This window comes from Enhydra lutris, unplaced genomic scaffold (assembly GCF_002288905.1).
Source record: "Enhydra lutris kenyoni isolate GAN:26980312 unplaced genomic scaffold, ASM228890v2 scaffoldscaffold15, whole genome shotgun sequence".
Taxonomy (NCBI): Eukaryota; Metazoa; Chordata; class Mammalia; order Carnivora; family Mustelidae; genus Enhydra; species Enhydra lutris.
The window spans coordinates 9,670,412-9,692,390 of NW_019154099.1; the positions used below are offsets into that span (position 1 = coordinate 9,670,412).

A 21,979-nucleotide genomic window follows, 5' to 3' on the forward strand; every position below is an offset into this window, starting at 1 on the left:
GGAGGGACAGTGCAGTCCCTAGCATTGTTCTAGGCCTTGAAAAATACAGCAGTGAACAAGACAGACAAGGTCGTTGCTGTCATGAAGCTTTGTTTCTGCTGGTGAAGAGGAAATATGCAATAAATAAATAATACAATAAACAGAAGTATTGATGCTAGAATGGAAATTATGTGAAAATGTTTTAAAGGCTGATGTGATAAGGATACATTGGATACATTTGCCAGCAATGACCATCTTCATAATTGTGGTGGGATTTGCAGCAAGACAGACTAGCATTTCAGTAGCTTTGTGTGTTCTGGAGACTCCGTGGATAAATTGGCCCAATGCAAGATGCATCCATAAAAGATTACAGGTGACAGTGCCTAGAGAGAGGGTGGTGAGAACTTGGGCTAGTGATAGGTTGAAATAAGACTCTAGCAAACCGCCCAAGGTACTGGGCCTAGCTAGGGTCTGATCCAGGGGAGTAGAATTAGAGGGAATTAGGGTACTGTGGGGAATATTGGTGTGATAATCAGAAAACGGGGGACACAGAGGCAGAAGTATACGCAACTTGTTATAAATCCCCAGATATGAGATTTATAACCTTTTTGAGCAAGACCAGTGAGTCATGTATCTCATTCCCTGATTAGAACGGGAGATCAGGAACAGAGCAGGGTGAGCCCGCAGCCAGATGAAACTGATTAAAGCAAGGGATAGGACTACGAGTTTTGCACACTGTACCAACAAAGGTGTCCTTTATATTTTACATGCACACACACATTCTGAATGTAAGGGTTTTTTAACCAACTCTCAGTGACAGTTGTATACAATTTACTATCATTTTTCCACCAAGGACCCTAATTCTGCTTGTGCATTACTTAAACAGTGTTACTAATACTTTTTACTGGTTTCTGATCATAACTGGTTAGACGGCAATAATGCTGCAGTCAACCCTATTAATATGTTTTAAGATATGGTTTTCAGGAATGCGCTGTCAACAAATCATAAACCATTTATTATAAATGGTTTATTATAAAACCGTTTATTATAAAACTGAGCTAAAAGAAAATGGAAGCCTCGCATTAAAAAAAAAAATACTTATTTGAAAGAGAGAGCATGAATAGGAGGGGCAGCTGGAGAGGGAAAGAGAATCTCAACCAGACTCCGCGCTGACCATAAGACCAACTCGGGGCTTGATCTCACAAGCATGAGATCACAATCTTAGCCAAAACCAAGAGTCGGATACTTAACTGACTGCACCGCCCAGGCGTCCTGGAAGCCTCACATTTTTAAAAGAAAGAAAGCATGAGTTTGGGTAACCTCTTTGAGGCCAAATTTTATTAGGGAGTTACTATAAAGATTAAATGACATATGTCACTAGGACAGTGCCTGGCATGTGGTAGGGAGTCAGTTAAAATTAAATCTCCTCTCTATAAGTCTGTGTTATCTTCTATTCGTATATAGGTGAGTGCCACATCTTCTGCCCCTCCTTTTCTTGGCTTTGTATCTGCATTCTTCTTTTTAAAATACCAACATAGGTATCTCTGGGGCATTTCAAATCTAAAATAGCCATCTTTTCATACCAAGTTTCTTTTGTCAGCGTCCTCCAGCTCCCTTTCTACCTGGTTAAAGGCAAGTGTCAGTAAAGCAGTGTTAATTACGTGATTGGTAATTGGTAAAATCGTCCTCTTTTCCTTTCCCAAGGTCACTGGTAGTACCTGGATTATTGCATTAGTTTCTTTTCCAGCACTCCAGAGTTGTAACCAAGTCCTTTCAATTCCACCCTTCTATTAGATTAGTATCTCCCTCCCTTCTCCTCTGGGCCATAATTCTATTCCTCATCTTTTGCCTAGATTATCACAGTAGTCCCCTGGCTAAGAACTCAGCCTCCAGTCTATCTTTCTCACGTTTCATGTTGTTCCAACTAATAAATTTGATCACTTACTTTCTTACTCAGAACCCTCTGATGATTCCCACTGCCAACAGCACCCAGTCCCTACTCCTCAGTTTGAGCCCCATCTGCTTCTTCACTGGTCTTCCACCCTTTCTCTCCCACATACTTACACGTAAGCCATATGAACTGCTTATGATTCCCAAGTATCACATACATATTCATGACTCCATAACTTGCCACATGCAGCTCGTACAGCCTGGAATGCCCTTTCTCATCAACTCTGCCTGGAAAAGTCTTACCCTTGCAGAATGGACAGTGGTTTAAAAGATGCTTGAAAAATAACTCTGATTTGAAAAGAGTATTGATGTATAAACAAAATTGGCAGAAAATTATGTAAGTAAAACCATCAGATAGTACATCTGATCTGATTGAAAAGAGAAAAGTCTCTGGAGTAAGGTTACAGAGGACATCACACATGAGTAGTGTTCTCTTCATAGTGTTTCAGAACAAAGATGGCTACAAAGAGGTTGAAAGCAGATTTGCACAAAGTGCTACAGGAGTCTCCACTTTGATACTGCATATAAAACCAAGACTTTTAAAATAAAGCCAGAATTATTTCAGTGTTTTGTAAGGAGATAGAAACTAACCATGAAAAATTTTTACACTGCAGTCTCACTTGCAATCTTATTGTGAAGTATTTAAAAGATCTGTCAAAACTACACATTTGTCTTCTAGAATGTCAGGAGGTCACAATGTGTTGATGTGTATTCAGAGACTGTCAGAGAGATGCCCCATAACAAATATTTTAAAAATTAAAAATTAATTTGATCCTTCAGGGTAAAGTCATGCTTTAGCAGTAAAGTAGGAAATAACTACTTAAAAAATATCTTTGGGGCATCTGGGTGGCTTAGTTGGTTAAGTGTCTGACTCTTGATTTCAGCTCAGGTCCTGTACCCAGGGTCACGAAATCAAGCCCCCCTTTGAGCTGTGGGCTAAGTGTGGAGCTTTCTTGGTATTCTCTCTCTGCCTCTCCTTCCCCTGCTTCCTCTGTCTCTCAAAGCAAAATAACACACAAAAAAACGTCTTTTCAGAGAGCATTTTTATTTTTATTTTTATTTATTTTTTTTTTAAGATTTTATTTATTTATTTGATAGACAGAGATTACAAGTAGTCAGAGAGGCAGGCAGAGAGAGAGGAGGAAGCAGGTTCTCCACTGAGCAGAGAGCCCGATGTGGGGCTCGATCCCAGGACCCTGAGACCATGACCTGAGCTGAAGGCAGAGGCTTTAACCCACTGAGCCACCCAGGCGCCCCCAGAGAGCATTTTTAAATCAGATGTTTATAACTGTTTCAATGGTTAGACTTTTTTGTTCTGAAAATAATGTATTTCACCCTGTGATATTGTGATAGAGTAAGAAATATGTTTGGTCTTCATTCCCATTCCTGGCGTAGGAGCTTCTAAAACCCTGTAAGTTCCTGAGTAATAAAAGTATCATTCTTTTATAACATTGATCTTCTTCCCCAGTCTTAAGATCCTTGTAATCTCTGGAGTGAGACTGTGTCTTTTTGTATGCAAAGAAGTTAACTATTGGCCTCCTGGATAGCTTCCAACTGGGTGGCTGGTTGCCAGAGGAACCAAGTCTATTGATTAGAGGGTTGGAACTTTGAGTTCCACCCCCCTACCTCTGGAAGAGGAGAAGAGGGGCACAGCAGATTAAGTCCATTACCTATGGCCAATGATTTAATCAATCATGTCTACTTAATGGGACCCCTATAAAAATCCTGAGCAGTGGAGTTTGGCAAGCTTCTGGGTTAGTGAACACACTGACATGTTGGGGAAGGTGGTATGCCTAAAGAGGGCGTGGAACCTCTCTATGCACATTCCCCTTTCCCTCCATAACTTGCCTTATATATCTCTTCCATTTGTCTATTCCTAAGTTGTATCCTTTGTAATAAATCAGGAGTAGTAAGTACAGTGCCTTCCTAAGTTCTGTGAGCTATTCTAGCAAATTATGGAACCTGAAAAGTGGGTCCTGGAAACCCCTGATTTAGAGCTGTTCTGTACAAAGTATAGAAGGCCCGGGACTTGCCATTGGTGTCTGAAATGGGGGCAGTCTGGCAATACTGAGCCCCGGACCAGTGGGGTCTGTGCTAACTTCACCCCATAGTTAGTGGCAGAATTGAATTACCCTGTAGACACCCAGTTGATGTCTGCAGAGAATTAGAGAATTGTTGGGTATGGAAATCCCACACATGTGGTATCAGAAGGTGGGAAATGTAGAAATAGATCATATATTCCCCAAGTGTCTCATCTATACACTAAAACAATTTGAAATACAATTTCCTGACATGTTTAAAAATCTTACAAATGAAGAGTTGCCATGAGTTTTGAACCCATTTGTTCAAAATGTAAAATGTGGCATTGATTAGTTTGCAGAGCCATTGATAGACATCAGGAGAGATGGAAATTCCCAAACTTGAGTAACAAAATTGTTTATATGTCTGATAAATGAGAATGAAAGATGAATGTTGTGCTATAGGGAGTACAATCAATGTTGCCCTTCTATTCAGATCTCCATGTCTTTGTGAGTCCTTTTTCAGCTACCGTAGCCATTAACGGGTCTCAAAACGAACTGAATTTAGGACTAGACCTTTACATCACACAAATACTAAAGTATATCAGTCACCTTGTTCTCCTGGAAAATATCCTTCTTTAATTTTTTTATTAATATATAATGTATTATTAGCCCCAGGGGTACTGGTCTGTGAATTGCCAGGTTTACACACTTCACAGCGCTCAGCATAGCACATAACCTCCCCAATGTCCATAACCCAACCACCCTCTCCCTACCCACCTCCCCGCAGCAACCCTCAGTTTGTTTTGTGAGATTAAGAGTCTCTTATGGTTTGTCTCCCTCCCAATCCCATCTTGTTTCATTTATTCTTTTCCTACCCCCCAAACCCCGCACGTTGCATCTCCACTTCCTCATATAAGGGAGATCATATGATAGTTGTCTTTCTCTGATCGACTTATTTTGCTAAGCATAGTACCCTCTAGTTCCATCCACATCATCGCAAATGGCAAGATTTTATTTCTTTTGATGGCTGCATAGTATTCCATTGTATATATATATATATATATATATATATATATATATATATATATACCACATCTTCTTTATCCATTCATCTGTTGATGGACATCTAGGTTCTTTCCATAGTTTGGCTATTGTGGACATTGCTGCTATAAACATTCGGGTGCACGTGCCCCTTCAGATCACTACGTTTGTATCTTTAGGGTAAATACCCAGTAGTGCAATTGCTGGGTCATAGGGTAGTTCTATTTTCAACATTTTGAGGAACTTCCATGCTGTTTTCCAGAGTGGTTGCACCAGCTTGCATTCCCACTTTCTCCACATCCTCTCCAGCATCCGTCATTTCCTGACTTGTTAATTTTAGCCTTTCTGACTGGTGTGAGGTCGTATCTCACTGTGGTTTTAATTTGTATTTCCCTGATGCTGAGTGATGTGGAACACTTTTTCATGTGTCTGTTGGCCATCTGGATGTCTTTGTAGAAATGTCTGTTCATGTCCTCTGACCATTTCTTGATTGGATTATTTGTTCTTTGGGTGTTGAGTTTGCTAAGCTCTTTATAGATTTTGGATACTAGCCCTTTATCTGATATGTCCTTTGCAAATATCTTTTCCCATTCTGTCAGTTGTCTTTTGGTTTTGTTAACTGTTTCCTGTGCTGTGCAATATCCTTCTTTAATTTTTAATGAGAAGAAGTTTTTTGTATTATTAACAAATAAAATCTAAAAGCATTTTTAAGGTATTGTTTTTCATCTTAGCTCAGATTTTGTTACTGTTTTTATATATTTTAGAATGTATCTTATCAGAAAAAACTTTCACTGATAGTATATTTAGAGCCACTGACCTAGAACAGTCTTTGCTATTGTGCATGTCATTTATTATCACATTTCCATGTTCCCACCTCCTTCTCCCCTGCTAATCATAAAGGTCTCCCTAAGGGCAAGGATGTGTCTTTGAACTGCCTCCTTCAAGCATGATGTCTGGACAACGTGGTGGATGTTTGATAAATATTTGTTAAATGAGTAAATACAATGTCTCCTCCTTCCCATCCATCTTTGAGACATCCGGTTAGAGTCCTCTCTCTGAAATGAACAGATGATTGGTCCTTCATTTCCGTGAGATGAAAATCAAACCTTGAGCATGACATTTAAGAAAACTGAATACTCTGGGCGCCTGGGTGGCTCAGTGGGTTAAGCCGCTGCCTTCGGCTCAGGTCATGATCCCAGGGTCCTGGGATCGAGCCCCACATCGGGCTCTCTGCTCAGCGGGGAGCCTGCTTCCTCCTCTCTCTCTGCCTGCCTCTCTGCCTGCTTATGATCTCTCTGTCAAATAAATAAATAAAATCTTTAAAAAAAAAAAAAGAAAACTGAATACTCTAGCTCACCTCACCTGGCCAGCTCTACGCCCCTCCATGCAACTATATTCTAGACAGTGTTCCCCCAAATTTCTCTTGTATCACTGAACTTCTACATGTTTGTCTGTTCTCTGCCTGGAAGCATTTTCTCCCTATACCTGCCAGTTAAAATAATATTTAATCATCAAGACTCTGTTCTCAGGGCACCTGGGTGGCTTAGTCATTAAGCATCTGCCTTCGGCTCAGGTCATGATCCCCAGGGTCCTGGGATCGAGCCCCGCATCGGCCTCCCTGCTCAGTAGGAAGCCTGCTTCTCCCTCTCCCACTCCCCCTGCTTTTATTTCTTCTCTTGCTGTGTCTATGTCAAATAAATAAATAAAAATATTTAAAAAAAGAAAAAAAGCCTCTGTTCTCTTTAGTCAGAATTAATTGCCTTTTCCTCTGTTCCCACTGAACTTTGTTTTAATTTCTATTGTTGCCTTTCTCACACTCTGACATGAATTATATTTGTTGTATAGCTCTCTGTCCTGTGTGCTTCTTGAGAACAGCATCTCTGATCTTTTAGAATCCATCATACCTAATAATCTGCCTTCCATGCTGGAAGTACATCATACTTGTTTAATATACTCATGCATTCATTCATTCTTTGAACAAACATTTATTGCATGCCTAGAAGGTATGAGGCACGGTGACAGGCACTAAATATATAGATGATACCCCCCTGTGTGTAGATGGTATGCTTTGTCTTCACAGTCTAGGAAAGGCATATGAGCAACTAAAAAGTCCTTCAGTATAAAGTACTTTCTATCAGTTAGTTCAACCAGGAGGACAGAAATGAGAAACAAGTAATGCTTCAAAGAGGAGACAACATTTGAGCTGAGCTTTTAAGGGATGGCCTGAATAGTTTGCCAGGCAAAGTGAGAAGAAGGGAAGAGAAACTTATCAGAAAAAATACACACAATTTGCACAGTGCTTAAGAAACTCCGAATAATTCATTACAGCCTTAGAATGTGTGACTGAAATAGTTGAGTGTAAGGCATACGTTTCAACAAACATTATGGAACACCTGTTATATCCTGGTCACTTCTCTAGCTTGAGTGATTATGTCAGGAACAAAAGAGTTAAGAACCCCAGCCTTTATGTTTACATTCTAGTTGTTCGTGAAAGAGAGAGGCACAGAGAGAGTGAGAACAAGATAATTAAAATGCATATATCAGGTAGAAAGTGCTGTGGGGAAAAATAAAGCAGAGGAGGGAGCTGGACGAGGGCTTACAGTTTTTAATAAGCTGACCAGGGAAGGCCTCACTGAGAAGCTGACATTTGAGTAGCACTGATGGAGTAGCCTGTCTAATCTTTTGCCTCTTATAAACACCCCTTTTATTTTTGTAAGTTACACCTTAATACTCTTTACTAAGAGTACTGAGTACTCAGTACTCTTTTCCTTTTTTGGTGTGGTTCTAGAGCTCTCCTGACTAACAGCCTTAAATAAACACCAATAATCCCTAAACTCAAATGAGAGAACAGGACAAATGAACCACAGCCTCCTGTTCATCCTGTAAGAGTAGAAGAGATCGCCCAGCAGGTGGGAGAACTTTTCAAGTCCCAACGGGACACAGGCTGTTTGATATCTGAAAAAGGTGAGCTAATGGAATGCCCACCAGCACGAGTCAGAGAGCGCTGTGACAGCCTTTGTGGTATCATTCTGGAGGCCCTTCATGGTGATTAGCCTGAAGAGTTCATAAAGCAGTGGAAACATGATGGCCACTTATAACCTCTCATTTACTTAATTTGGACTCAAGAAATAAGATAGCAACTGGGAGAGCAAAGGTGGCCAGAGGCTGGCCTGGCTCTGCTGTGCCAGCTCTCTTCAGCTCAGCCCAGTTTCCTGGAGGTATTGGCTCAACTCCTCGTGGCCGCTTCTCTAATGGTGACTGAACTGTCTTTGTGGAATAGTCTTCAAAATCCCCATCAAATTTTAAGATAAAACTTAAGATGACAAAGAAATGTGCTTAGAGCTCTGCTCCCATCCTCTGACCTCTAAGTCCTTGGAGGTATGTGTTCCTTCTCTGCCATTAAAATGACACTAGAGGCGCTCCTGGGGGGTACAGTCTGTTAAGCATCTGACTCTGGGTTTTGGCTCAGGTCATGATCTCAGGTCATGACATGCAGCCTCGTATTGAGCTCCACGATCAGCATGGAGTCTGCTTGGGATTCTCCTTCTCCCTCTACCCTTCCCACTTGTACCCTCTCTCTCTCTCCCCCTCTCAAATAATCAATAAGTAAATCTTTAAAAAATAATAATAAAATGGGAGTGCCTGGGTGGCTCAGTGAGTTAAGCCTCTATCTTGGGCTCAGGTCATGACCTCAGGGTCCTGGGATCGAGCTCTGCATCAGGCTCCCTGCTCAGCTGGAAGTCTGCTTCTCCCTCTGCCTCTCCCCCCACTTGCACGTGTGCACCCTCTCTCTCTCTCAAATAAATAAATAAAATCTTAAAAAAATAAAATAAGTACTATAGGTTGGCTTGCTGAACAAAATAATAAAAAATAAATAAAATAAAATGGCACTGGAAAATGACTGAGACTGAAATGAACTCTTTAACTTTTGCTTCTAAAAGCAATATAGCTTATAACACCCAGTGCTCATCTCCACACACTACATCAAAAGCTAATGATGTACTATATGTTGGCTAATTGAACATAATAAAAAAAAAAAAGCAAATAGCTTATAAATAAATAAATAAATAAATAGATGTGATATAACTTGTTTTCCTTATGATGCCGTAGCATCTTCCTTTAAGAAAAAGCTCTGATAAAAGCTTAATAAAATGTAGGTATATTACAGAAAACTTAAACATGGATTTCTTTTAAGAGTTCTCCAGCTACAATGCTTATTCACATCCTATTTTTCTACTTGACCTGAGTACTTGAAGTGTGATAAATTTAACACCGAGCATTGTGAGTTTTTTAAGTTGATGAACAGTCAGAAATGAGGATAAGATAATTCAAGATTATAGTATACCGAATAATATTATGACATATACAAAATGCAACTTACATAGCGAGTTTTAGGCAATAAGTGTTTCATGGAAAATGTATTCCGGGTTATTAACCAGAAGACACGTGCTGAGCCAGCATCATGGAGGGCTGGCGGACATAAGTCTTCTGATGGACTTCAGTAGCAGCAGGCTGTTTCTCATTTGTCTTAAGAGATCAAAAATAGGTATTTCAGGGCGCCTGGGTGGCTCAGTCGTTAAGCGTCTGCCTTTGGCTCAGGTTATGATCCCAGGGTTCTGGGATCGAGCCCTGCATCGGGTTCCCTGCTTGGCAGGAAGCCTCTTCTCCCTTTTACTCTGCTGCTTCCCTGCTTGTGTTCCCTCTCTCGCTGTTTCTCTCTCTCTGTTAAATAAATAAATAAATAGATAGATAGATAAATAAATAAATAAAATAGGTATTTCATTTTCATTTTGAATAAAATGAGAAAATATCTGGTAAATGATAAAATAGCTGGTAAAACATCTTTTGATATTTAATCTCACGCGAAGTCTAGTTCATACTGTACCAAAGATGGCACGTTATTAGTGTGGCGAGTTAAGTTCACTTAAATATATTATGAATTTAAGCTCATCGGGGGAAGGAATTTCTACCTGTTTTGTTCACAGATACTTTTCCAACATCTACAGTGATGCCCCTTAGTAAATGTTCAATACATACTTACTGAGGGAAGGATTCGGTAATATCCTGATATAGAAGGGTATGCACTTATTAAATTTTGACTCTATCACACTTTTATGTTATTACCCAATTACTGAGGCTTTTAAAAAATTACTCATTACTATATTTTCTGATAAAGATTTACCCAGTGGACACTGTGTTCCCCAGCCTTACACATTTTTATCTGTGTGTGTATCTTTGCCCACTCACTCAGCTTTGCAGCTGAATCTGCATTTTGTCCTTCTATTCTTTTTTAAAAACATTAGAAAATGCATTGTTTAATGTCAGGGGGAAAGGGAAACAAGGGACTGGTATATCCATTTTTCTTTTTTTGCTGGAAAAGGGGAAATGAAGTTCCCACAAAGAAATTAGATCATGTTGAGTTCCTAAAATTTACCAAGTCGGGGAGCTAGTTTTCAGCGTAGAGACAGAAGATCCAGTCTTTAAGTATATCATTTTAGTAGATTTATTTTTAAAGGCTGGACAGCTCAGAACTTTCAGATTTAGTTAAAAGATTTGATTATCAGCATGGCTTTGCGTATTGGAGGAATTTCTTTTTAAAGAAGTGTTAATATAGTGCTAGGAGATGTGAGGAGGGAAGCAGATTTTGAAAATGAGGCATATTTTGAAATGTTTAGCTTCCATTGGATGACTGCTTTGCTGTGGCTGTTTTCTACCTGCTGTTCCCAGTGAGAACCTACCCCTGAAGGGCGGAGTGTTGCATCACAGTGGACTTCCTTGCATAAATATTATCCCCCTAATGTCTTCCTTTCTTTTATGGTTTGTTAGGATTTTTTGCATCTGGACACATTAGTGATGAGTGATTGACTATTAAATAAACTGTTTGTCCTCCCAAACAGCTATTTTAAGAGCTGGAGTCTTTTCAGTCACTTTGGCAGGAATAATATTTTGCTTATCTTATTAAAAAGACTTTTCCCTCAAAGCATTCAAAGTACAAACAATACTACTATTTCTCTCTCCATTTTGAGCTTCCTTGCTTTCTACTCTACTACATTCCTCGTATATTGTTTTAATTCCCTCTGTAGAAATCTATAGAAATGAGTAATCCTGGGCTTTGAGAGATTAAGTGATTGACCAACGTTGGAGGACTCAGATTTAGGCCAGTGCCGGTTTTTAACAAACACTGCAGTAATCACAGCTAATTTGTGTCTTTTTTTTTGTATTGTATGCTGGATTGCTATATTAGTGGCTATTTCTGTTTGAGGGCCTTGGGAAGTTTCTCAACATGACAAAATGTTTTTGGCTTTTATAGGAAGGCAACGGTGTGTTGCTATTCAGGAGAGCCCAGAATGTTTGTAAACATTGTTTAAATCTTAAATTTGTTGCCATTAGCTATGTCTAAATACCACTCTCTGTTTTATTGGTGAAAATTACTATTCATGTCCCTTACCTTTATTTCATTGATTATTTAAAATAAGCCTGTGGAAATGATATTCTTGATGATGCCATGAACTCTTTTTCACTTGAAAATATCTTTCAGCATCATTTACTTTTCAATCAGTGATGTTATGCTTATCTATTTTTGGCAAAAATTACTCTATTTGTTGTATTTTCATGATCATCCCTCTTTTAAAAATATTCGACACATATTTGTTAAGTGCCTCCTGTGTGCCATATTCTCTCTTTCCTTTCGCATGTTTGGCTTATATTAACAAGCAGTCTGTTCCTATAGCCAATTTTATTTAATGAACTATGAAATTAGAGATAATTTTTATTAGCTGTTTGAAACTCTCAGGTGTCTTCTTTCTTCTTTCAGCCCTATGTTTAACTACTGTTGTTTTCCTAAAAGAAAGCTGACCGTAACCAATTTAAACATAACTTACTAAAATATCGTTTTCAAAATAAACGTCACTATTTGAGATCACTTGCTCCTCTGTAAATTAGCAGGTATTAGCTTAGTGTACCTTTACAAGCAACATTCCAAGAACAGATTGGGCTTGCTCTCCAGAAGCCAATTTTCTTTTTCCTGATTTTGACAAAAACCTGGTCTTTATATAATTACTTTCATTGCGTCAGGAAGGAAATTAAATTTCTATCAAAACATTAATAACTCGGGACGCCTGGGTGGCTCAGTTGGTTAAGCAGCTGCCTTCGGCTCAGGTCATGATCCCGGCGTCCTGGGATCGAGTCCCACATCGGGCTCCTTGCTCGTCAGGGAGCCTGCTTCTCCCTCTGCCTCTGCCTGCCATTCTGTCTGCCTGTGCTCGCTCTCTCTCCCTCTCTCTCTCTGACAAATAAATAAATAAAATCTTTAAAAAAACAAACAAACATTAATAACTCTAATTTTTTAAAAAATTCTTAAAAAAAAGAGTTAAAAGAATAGAGTTTAGCACCATATTTCTTTGAGTAACCACTTTATCTACACAGGCCTTAATTGATAGACAGCTTTGGTCTGCAGGATAGGGAGAAGTGAGAACATTTATGTCAGCAATTAGCTGAACAGTCTAATTAATTCAGTATTACAGATAGCAGTTATATACTGGAAAACCATCTTTCAATTAAACCTTAGGCTAAGGAAATGTGATTTAGGTGTGTTTTAAATTTCCTTCTCCCCAATATTGTTGAAATCATTTAAACTTTTATGAGCTTTTACTTCAAAGCTGTTCTTGAGAGGAAAAAATCGTAATAGAATTAAAATTGTAGCAAATAAAATATTTTCTTAGGCCTATTGCCTATTTGTATGGAGAACTAAAATCTTTTGATCCAAGATATTCCTAAATACAGAGATGATTTTAGTCAATGTTTCTGCAAAAGAATCATTATATTGACTTTAAGAATCAATTCATATACTACTTGTGACGGTAATGATTACCTTATCACTTAACTAAGTTGAACTTTATAATATTGTAAGGTACCTTGAAAAAACAAGCTTTTTTTCTTGTTGTATTAGTACTCTACAGTACATAGTAGGGCATTTTCCACTCTTATGTAACCAGTGAAACTTACTGTCATATAAGCTGAACATTTTCTCTAATTGCATATTATTTGACATATTTTACTAACCTTTGCTTTTCCTTTGATGTAGAGGATGGAGGATCAATAAAAAGAATAGAACAAAACTACTTTTTTTCCTATAAATTCCTCTTTCTTACAGAGTGTTCTACTAAAAGCATGTTTTCCATTTGTATTCATTCTCATTTGTAGTCCCTTTTGGAAATCATCTGATTTGTGCATGTTCTGTCAAACTATGATTTTTATTTCTAGCACAGAAGTCTTTTGATAAATCTAATTTGGCAAGTTGTATCCTATCTGAATTCAAGTGTTAGAGAACAATTATATTTGCCTTTTTTAAATTGGTATTCAGCTTGAATTTCCTTCCCACTGACAATGATATAAGAGTTCCTTTTTCCATTTTGGTGCTGGAAGGTGTCATGTTGTTGCCCATTAAATATGTGACGAATGAGGTGAGAAATTCATTATATTGCTATAAAAATCTGTGTGAACACATCTCTTTCTTGTCCTCACCCCCCCTTCTGTATTGCTAGAATATTAACAGCAAATTCAAGTGAAATTAGTTAAACTGTGTTCTTATTTCTTTAAAACTCTAAAAATTAACTTTTTAGTAGAAGATAGCATAAAGTATGTCCTACAGGAAACTTATAAGACCCAGGAATACAGAAAATGAGTGTATAACTAGATATCATTACAATATATATTATTCCTACTAAAAGTTGATAAGCACCAAGAAAGTGTCACAATATGTTTTCACTTTTCTTAACATCTTCAAGGATTTATTTCAAACACATTTTAATTTTATTTTTAGCCAATATGAAAGAAAAACATGGATTTCTTTGTAAAGTATAGTGCTTGGGCTATAGGAAGCAGTAGATCATGGGACAGGCATCAGACCCATAGGACCCAGAATCTTGAGAATGGGAGCTTGGAATAGAGGTCAAGAAGGGCAATAAGCCAGATCTCCAGGGAATTCACTGAAGAAGCCAGTCGCCAGTTAGTCAAATTCGAGGGAGAAGCCTTTCAAGCTAGGTGCAAAGAAGCTGGATAGTCTAGAAATTGTAAATGCTGACAATTGTGTTGCCAGTATACCCACTCAGGCCCTGGTAAATGAGGACTCTAGTGGAGGAGTTACTCAGAGTTACTCATAATTTACTAAGTCTAAATTCAACTCAGTTGGAATCCATGATGGACATAAACCGTATTCCCAGTAATCCCTTGACTAGTCAACCCCAAGTGTCCTTCTTGATATGACTGTACTTTCTAATGTGTACTTATAAATTAATAAAATATATATAATATGTGTTAAATATATAATAAGATATTCTATATTAATATATTGTTATGTTTTATTATAATATTAATAAAATAATAAAATATTATAAATAAAGATTCCTAACATCTAGGAGAGTCAGTCTTAATCTAATCCAACATTTACTAAAGTAGGCTCTATATTCAAGATTCTTTGTTAAAAAGGGGAGGGAGCTCCATGATCCAATAAATTTGGAAATCCACATACTGTATGTCGTATTATAAGCTACGGTGTCGATTTTTAACTTTTAGCATTTTTGTCATTTTGTTCATGCATTCATTTATTCAATGAATATTTACTAAATACATCCTGTGAACCAGACATCCATCAGATGCTAGGAACAGGAGGAGGGACAGATAGATGTGGTCCACAGTCTTAAATCTTATAGTCTGTGTAGAAAGATATTAAAATAAGTAATTACAATACAGTGTATTAGTGGAATAAGGGAGATCCAGGGCTCAAAGGGGACATAGAGTAGGGTCACCTAACCTGTCTAAAAAGGGTCAAGGAGGAACCAACTATGCTAAAACCTGAAGATAGGTGGAAGTTAGACAGGCAAGAACTTTCAGTCACAACAAAAGCAAGAATGAGATTAACAAATTGCCAAAGCTGACATGTACATAGACTCTTTCTGTCCTCCATACGCTGTGCCAGCGACTTTCCCAGTGTTCCATCATTGAGCCTCCTGGTGGGGGTTGTATTACTTACCGAGATCAGATGGCTAATAAATGACAAGAACTAGAATTTCAATCCTGATTGGTCAGACTCCAAAATCATCTTTCCAGTACCCCACAACTCTCAAGGTAGTTGACTGATTTTGATTAAATTTGTTTTGCTAAACCAAAAACTCGCTAGAATGATGTCTCAAGTTTGCTTTATTTGTGAGTGTTGTATGGTATTTATTGGTTTTTTTTTAAGAGATACACATGCGATAAATGGTAGCATTTGGGGAGAAATTTCAGAAGCACATTATACCTCTAAGGTCTGAGGTTCACAACCCAAGTCTCACACAGAGTAGGTACTCAAAAGAACACAACTGTAACTCCATTCATTACTTGAATAAGTGGTAGGGTAGTTTGAAAAGACAACTTTGAATTCTTATAAAGAAAGGTGCTATTCACATTTTTAAAGTAATTTAATTCTCCATGTGACATGATCAAGATGGCCATAGGAATTTTTATTTTAAAGAGTATATGTAGAAGATGAAGATAGAAAATTGGTCCCCTTGAACATGTATAGATCTTCCTATCACCTGTAGCTTATGTACATATTTTTGGCAAAAATATTATTAGGTGATGTGAACTTCATATCTCATCATGTGAGGAAGTCATAGCTCACTATTAATAATTCAAATATCCTGATCTAAGGAAGGTCTGGCACATACTAGCAAAGAGATTTAAGAAAACGAAAAGGATTGCTTTAATCCTAGGAGAAATGTTCAAAAATCTATGGTTCTGGGATTGAGATGAGATAGTCTCGCTTTTGCACACACTGATGACAGTTTGGGCCAGAATGTGTAATTCACAGAATTGCTTTTAACTGGACACATGAGCTCACCAGTCATCACCAAACTCGCCATAAAAATTCTTTTCAAATAATATAAATATTGTTTCTTTAATGCAAGATTCTCTGTTTCTTTAATGCAAATATATCAAAATTCTCTGTTTCTTTAATGCAAATATATCTTTTTAACCTCTCCTCTTCACCCTCAGAAGGTAATTTTGAGGAGTGAAGTGGTCACAAGGGAAATTCCTAGAAGGAAAAAGAGAAGTAAAGAACCTGAGTAATCTGTAAAACCTGAATGGATTCCTAAACCCTTGTAATTTATATTCACACCTACAAAATAGTGTTGCTGAATGGGATTGCATTTTTTATTATTCATTTTGAGAAAAGTAGGATGGTGAACAAAAACTTAAAAAGAAGTCCTCCTGTGCTATATTTTTACTCATGTCAGCATATTTTCTTACTAACTATAAAATGTTTTGTTTTAACTTTAGGGACACCACAGTACAAACCCTTACTCTTCAGCCTTCTGTTAAAGATGGACTAATTGTGTATGAAGACTCACCTTTGGTTAGTAATCCAACTTTATGAATATTCTTGACTATATTTTTCTGAATGGTAGTTGTATTTCAGCCTTTGACGGGCAATTTGTGTATCTCCCATATATTTTGATAGATTTCAGTCTTAACAGGAAAACATTCATATGTCACTTGGGGAGTGGACATTTAAATACAGATAATTGAGAAAATAATATGTTTTCTTATTCTGTTCCCTCTTTGGAGTGATATAGGGAATGATAGAAATCCTCTAATGATTTCTTTATCATTCCAGAATTTTTTTTTTAAATTTGCTCTTTTCAAATATGCAGAGTTTGAAATTAGATAACACTTCTAGAATTTTTTTTAAGATTTTAATCATAAAATATTAGCCCCATGTTTTGGGTAGCTGGAAAGACCCATTCCTCACTTTCTCACATAAGACCCAAAGAAATGCTGGCCTGCCAGGTGTGTCCCTCTGTGTGCCTTTGTATCAATGGCACAAATACACCAACATGATAACCTCTGTGGTCAGACGTTTTCGAAGTGATTGAAGTCTTTAGAATCTCCTTCCTGAATTCCCCCAGGTTGGGCCTGACTTTCCCTGAACAGAGATGTGAAGGCTGAAGTTGAATTATTCTTAGAAAGTTATATATTTTCAGGGCGCCTGGGTGGCTCAGTGGGTTAAAGCCTCTGCCTTCAGCTCGGGTCATGATCCCAGAGCCCTAGGATCGAGCCCCACATCAAGCTTTCTGCTCAGCGGGGAGCCTGCTTCCCCCTTTCTCTCTGCCTGCCTCTCTGCCTGCTTGTGATCTCTGTCTGTCAAATAAATAAATAAAATCTTAAAAAAAAAAAAAGTTAAATATTTTCTCCCTCTTTTTAAATTCGGTTTACTTTTGCCCTAAAATTAGAAAGAAAAACCCTTACCAGCTTTTGTTTTAGAATATGAATAAAATATTTGTGGTAGAGGGAATCAACTATTTCTCAATCTGTATTTCCTTAAAATTATTTGCCAAAACTATATAATGAGAAAATTTTATTGTATGGTTTATTTTATGTTATGAGAAATTTCTTACTATTAAAAAAATAAGCTTTGGGTTTACATTTAAATTCATTGAACATTCCCCCTTCCTACCTTCTTTCTCTTCATAACGTCACCATTTAATCAGACACCTAAGACCTAAGGCTCATTCCTGTTTTTCCTTTCCCTACTTCCCATCTAATCAGTTGCCAAGACTATAGCTTATACCTCCAAAAAACTCTTCAGATCAGTTTAATGCTTTTGATTTCCACATTTCCATGCCTTTTCTAAAATCAGGTCCCCCAAACCACTTTTTTACCAAATTATTAGAGTAATCCCCTTTTAGTGCATTTGCATATTGCTGCCAGAAAGAACATCTGAAAGTGTAGCTCCAAGCTTCATTTCTGTCATGCCTGAACTCATAGGTCTTTATGAATTTATTATTTAATGAGATAAAGTACGTATTTCTCAGTCTGGCAATCAAGTTTTTAGTAGCAGAGACCTGATCTACCCTTTCAGACCCTGTTCTCTCTTTTCTCACATTTAATTTCTGCCTCAGCGAAGATAGACTACTCATACTCACTCTTCCCTAAGTATGCCCAGGATTTCTTGAGTTTGACCATTGATTCCCTTTTCTTTCGAATGCCCACCTCACCAACTGTTCTGCTCTATTAAAATCCTACACTCTTTTAGAGCCCTAACAAATGCAGTGGTCTAATATCCACTCTTGATTGTGATGTCTCGGTCTTCTTAACTCCCAAGGCACTTTAATTTCTGTATTTGTTATACTTGTTTTAAATCTCCCCTACTCTGGGGTGTGAAGTGTGGACATCACCAACGTAGGAATAATTATGGTGCTAAAGGGAAATAAAGTGATTACCGCAGAGTTAACAGTTTAGTAACAAGGTGAAGCTTTTGGTGGAGATTCATAAATTTTGTTTCCAGCTCTGCTATACACTTTTTTTTTTTGTGGTAGTACATCCATAACTTAAATAAAACTAGCTACTATTATAAACCCAAAGCAATGAGTGATAAAAATTTTTAAACATTTGCTTTCATTTTGTTTGTTTATGATAAATGTTCTGTCTTTAAAGGTTAAAGCAGTGAAGTTGGGTCATGTTCTGGTAGTAGATGAGGCAGACAAAGCCCCAACAAATGTCACCTGTATTTTAAAAACTCTAGTGGAAAATGGAGAAATGATTCTAGCAGATGGAAGACGCATTGTTGCAAGTGAGTATAACAAAGCTTTCATTACATGCAAAGTTCACATCTTTGGTATCAAATCGCACACTTAGCTGGCCACTTATCTGCAAGTAACAAGCGTAAGTTCATTAGAACTGAAGTTGTCTGTATTGACAGTCATTTATAAAAGTCAGTACATGGGAATCTGTCTTTGTCTGTTTGACATTTTTATTGCCGGAGTGCACCTTTGAAAATTTCCATAGTAGTTTTAAGACAAATCAGCTTTATATTTTTCTACTCTGAGAATACCAACTATAATCCTTATTATACTCATTTATCCATTATTGTGTGCAATTTATTTTCTTTTGTTGTTATCTGGATTTTTTAAAAGCTCTAGCATGTTTCTATGACTTATAATATTAAAATTAATTTTATTACTACTCAATTAGAAAAAATTACCAGGGATTTTATATGGGTGAATCCATATAAAATGTATATACACACGCACATGCACTTGCACATACATACACACACCCCATCCTCACTTTGGACTATCTTCTTCCTTTTATTTATTTATTTACTTTTTTTTTTCTTGTTGTTAGGAAAACTGTAGATCCATGAGTCTCATCAGTCTGTTTAACTTAAAGACAAATTGTCTGATGTGACATGAGAATATTTTCTAGTTTCTAATTTAATTTTTTTGTGTGATGAAAAGACTTGAACATCTGTAACTAGCCATTGAAAATATATATAGCCAATAGCAGGGTAAGCATAAAAAATTGAGACAAATAACTAAAATCTTCAATATTCAAAGAGAATATATAAAGAAAACCCATTAGAAATATACAGGTACATCACGAGAGAGGTTCTTCTTCAACATTATCATTGGAAGATGGCAATTTCAAAGCCTAGGAAATTAGCATAAAACATAAATAATATAAACATAAGTAAATAATAAAAATATTCCAACATGCCAGCTTCACAGTGAATTTATGCAAAAAATAAGAATTTGAGCTAGACAGCCTGACTGCTACCTCTTAGATCATTCAGTCTCTCAGGATTAAAATTCTGCCTGCCCTTTTTAGATACATTTTGAGGATAGTGAATGGAAAACAAGAAAGAACTGCTGAAACAAAACTGTAGTTAAAGAGTGATTATCTCTTGGTGACTGTCTACATTTTCTAATACATTTTAGAAGAGTAATCTAGAAGAAAAGGAGTCATCCTAATTTTTAAACTCCAATTTAATTGTATACAATATTTTAAACACAAGATCCCCTAAAGCCTTCTAAACATGGTTTCTTAAAGCATCACTTCTAGGGCCTTGTTTTCCATTTTCTTTCCTTTTCAAGTTTTCATTTTTTATTGTTATTTTTATTTTAATTAACTAATTAAATTTTGCCTGTGAGGCATACCCTTTATTTACCACAATTAAAATTAACAGGGATCAAACATTAAGGATATTAATTGTATTTAGCACATGAATATATGGCATATTTGAAAGATTGTATTAAAAAGGATAAGTGTAGGTTCTTATAGACTCATCACAAATAAAATAGCAGGTGCTCACAGCTATCCTTTTTAAAAGATGGACAGCCTAAGGCTGGAATTTAAATAAACCCAGATGACAAGTGTTCCTTCTGAAAATAACCACAGTAAAGTTTTTACCAACTGAAATTATCGTCTAGACTAGCAGTTCTATCTATAATGTACATCAGCCAGTAGAACATATACCCAACTTCTTTACTACCTTTTTGACATTTGCACAAAGGAAACTTCCATGAACTTGTAATTACTTATTTTAAGAACTGAAGTAGAATCCTTTAATTGGAAATAAATCAACATTGTGAGCTGACTAGCTGCTTAAGGCCTTTATTCTGTGTTAAGTTTCAGGGTAGGTAATCTAAACCAGAAGTCACTCCTTAGCTGCATAACGGCAGGCAAAGTGATGCAGCAGCTGATCTCATGAAATCTAAAGGATGTTTGGGTCATCCTTTGAGTGTCCTTTGGATTATCCTTCATTATGGATTCTTATTCTTTTTTTTTTTTTAAGGAATAATAGCATCTCAAGTCAGATTTCAATACTACAAGATAATATTTGGACAAGTTTGCCTTTTAGATGTACATTGAATTTACATAAAAATACAAGTCCCTGTAAAATTCAGTATATGCTTTATCAGTATTCTGTTCTTAAGCACACTTTCTCAAGAAAGTATTTTTTTCCTGTAACCAAATTGTGACAACCAGATTTTTTGAGTTTTTTATGTGGAGCAGCATGATTCCTTATATTATTTTAAAGGCTATAACTTGATATTCTTAAGAATTATCAAATATCAATAAAGACTAACTAGAAATTCTGTTTTTCAGATTCTGCTAATGTTAATGGAAGAGAAAATGTTATTGTGATTCATCCTGACTTTAGAATGATTGTCTTGGCCAACAGACCTGGATTCCCTTTCTTAGGCAATGATTTCTTCGGTACTTTAGGTAAAAACAATAATGAAAACAATAACAAAAATATTAATAACAATAATAATATTCTTAGTAACAATGCTGAAGTGGCTGTCACTGAATGCTGCTGTGTACTGTGTCATCATCACAACTACCTTGTGAGAATATTTGTTATCCCCACTATAGAGAAGGAGAATATTGGATATTCAGAGGGATCCTTCTTTTTCTGGCGTCACTTAGGTAGGAGTATTAGAGTTTGGCTTCATATCGAAGTCTCTCTGATTCCAGAGCCTATTTTCTCAAACAACTACACTATACATTGTTGTTTAGGGCCTCTTAGAATAAAACACAAAATAAGGAATAGTTTGTAGTCTTTGGTTTTTGTCACATCCCCCTGAGAGTCTGAGACCAGCTCTGAGAAGACTGATTCGCATGGATCCGAATGGTCCTGAGATAAGCTTCATCATCAGGAGCCTTTTAGAAGGATTTCTCTTCTGTATAGCAAGGAGGTAATTCTGGATAACAATAATTCTCATACTCAGTATGAAGCAGGCACAGACTCCTAGTAGAATCCTAGTAGGATTCTTGATCTAGCAATTCCATATCAGCAAATTTATTCAAGAGAATTACCTGTGCAATGATTTAATTATAAAGATAGGTGATATAGCATTGTTTACATAGCCAAACAATGGAAAGAACCCAAATGTCCATCCCTGAGATCATGACCTGAGCTGAGATCAAAAGTCAAGAGATTGGGTAATGGACATTGGGGAGGGTATGTGCTATGGTGAGTGCTGTGAATTGTGTAAGCCTGATGATTGACAGACCTGTACCCCTGAAACAAATAATACATTTTATGTTAATTTATAAAAAAAACAAAAACAAAACAAAACAAAAACGAGGCAAGACACTCAGGACGCCTGGGTGACTCATTCAGTTAAGTGGCTGCTCAGGTCACGATCCCAGCATCCTAG

At 37.0% G+C, this 21,979-nt stretch overlaps 1 protein-coding gene across 1 annotated transcript in view; it reads left to right on the forward strand.

Moving 5' to 3' along the window:
* The window catches only part of LOC111147002 (von Willebrand factor A domain containing 8), a 335,372-nt gene that overhangs the window by 177,495 nt on the left and 135,898 nt on the right, over positions 1-21,979 (forward strand). The window contains exons 22-24 of the mRNA XM_022502835.1: positions 16,311-16,386; positions 18,468-18,603; positions 20,922-21,041. Of these exons, the coding sequence (XP_022358543.1) occupies positions 16,311-16,386; positions 18,468-18,603; positions 20,922-21,041 (332 nt within the window). The remainder of the gene's footprint in view (positions 1-16,310; positions 16,387-18,467; positions 18,604-20,921; positions 21,042-21,979) is intronic.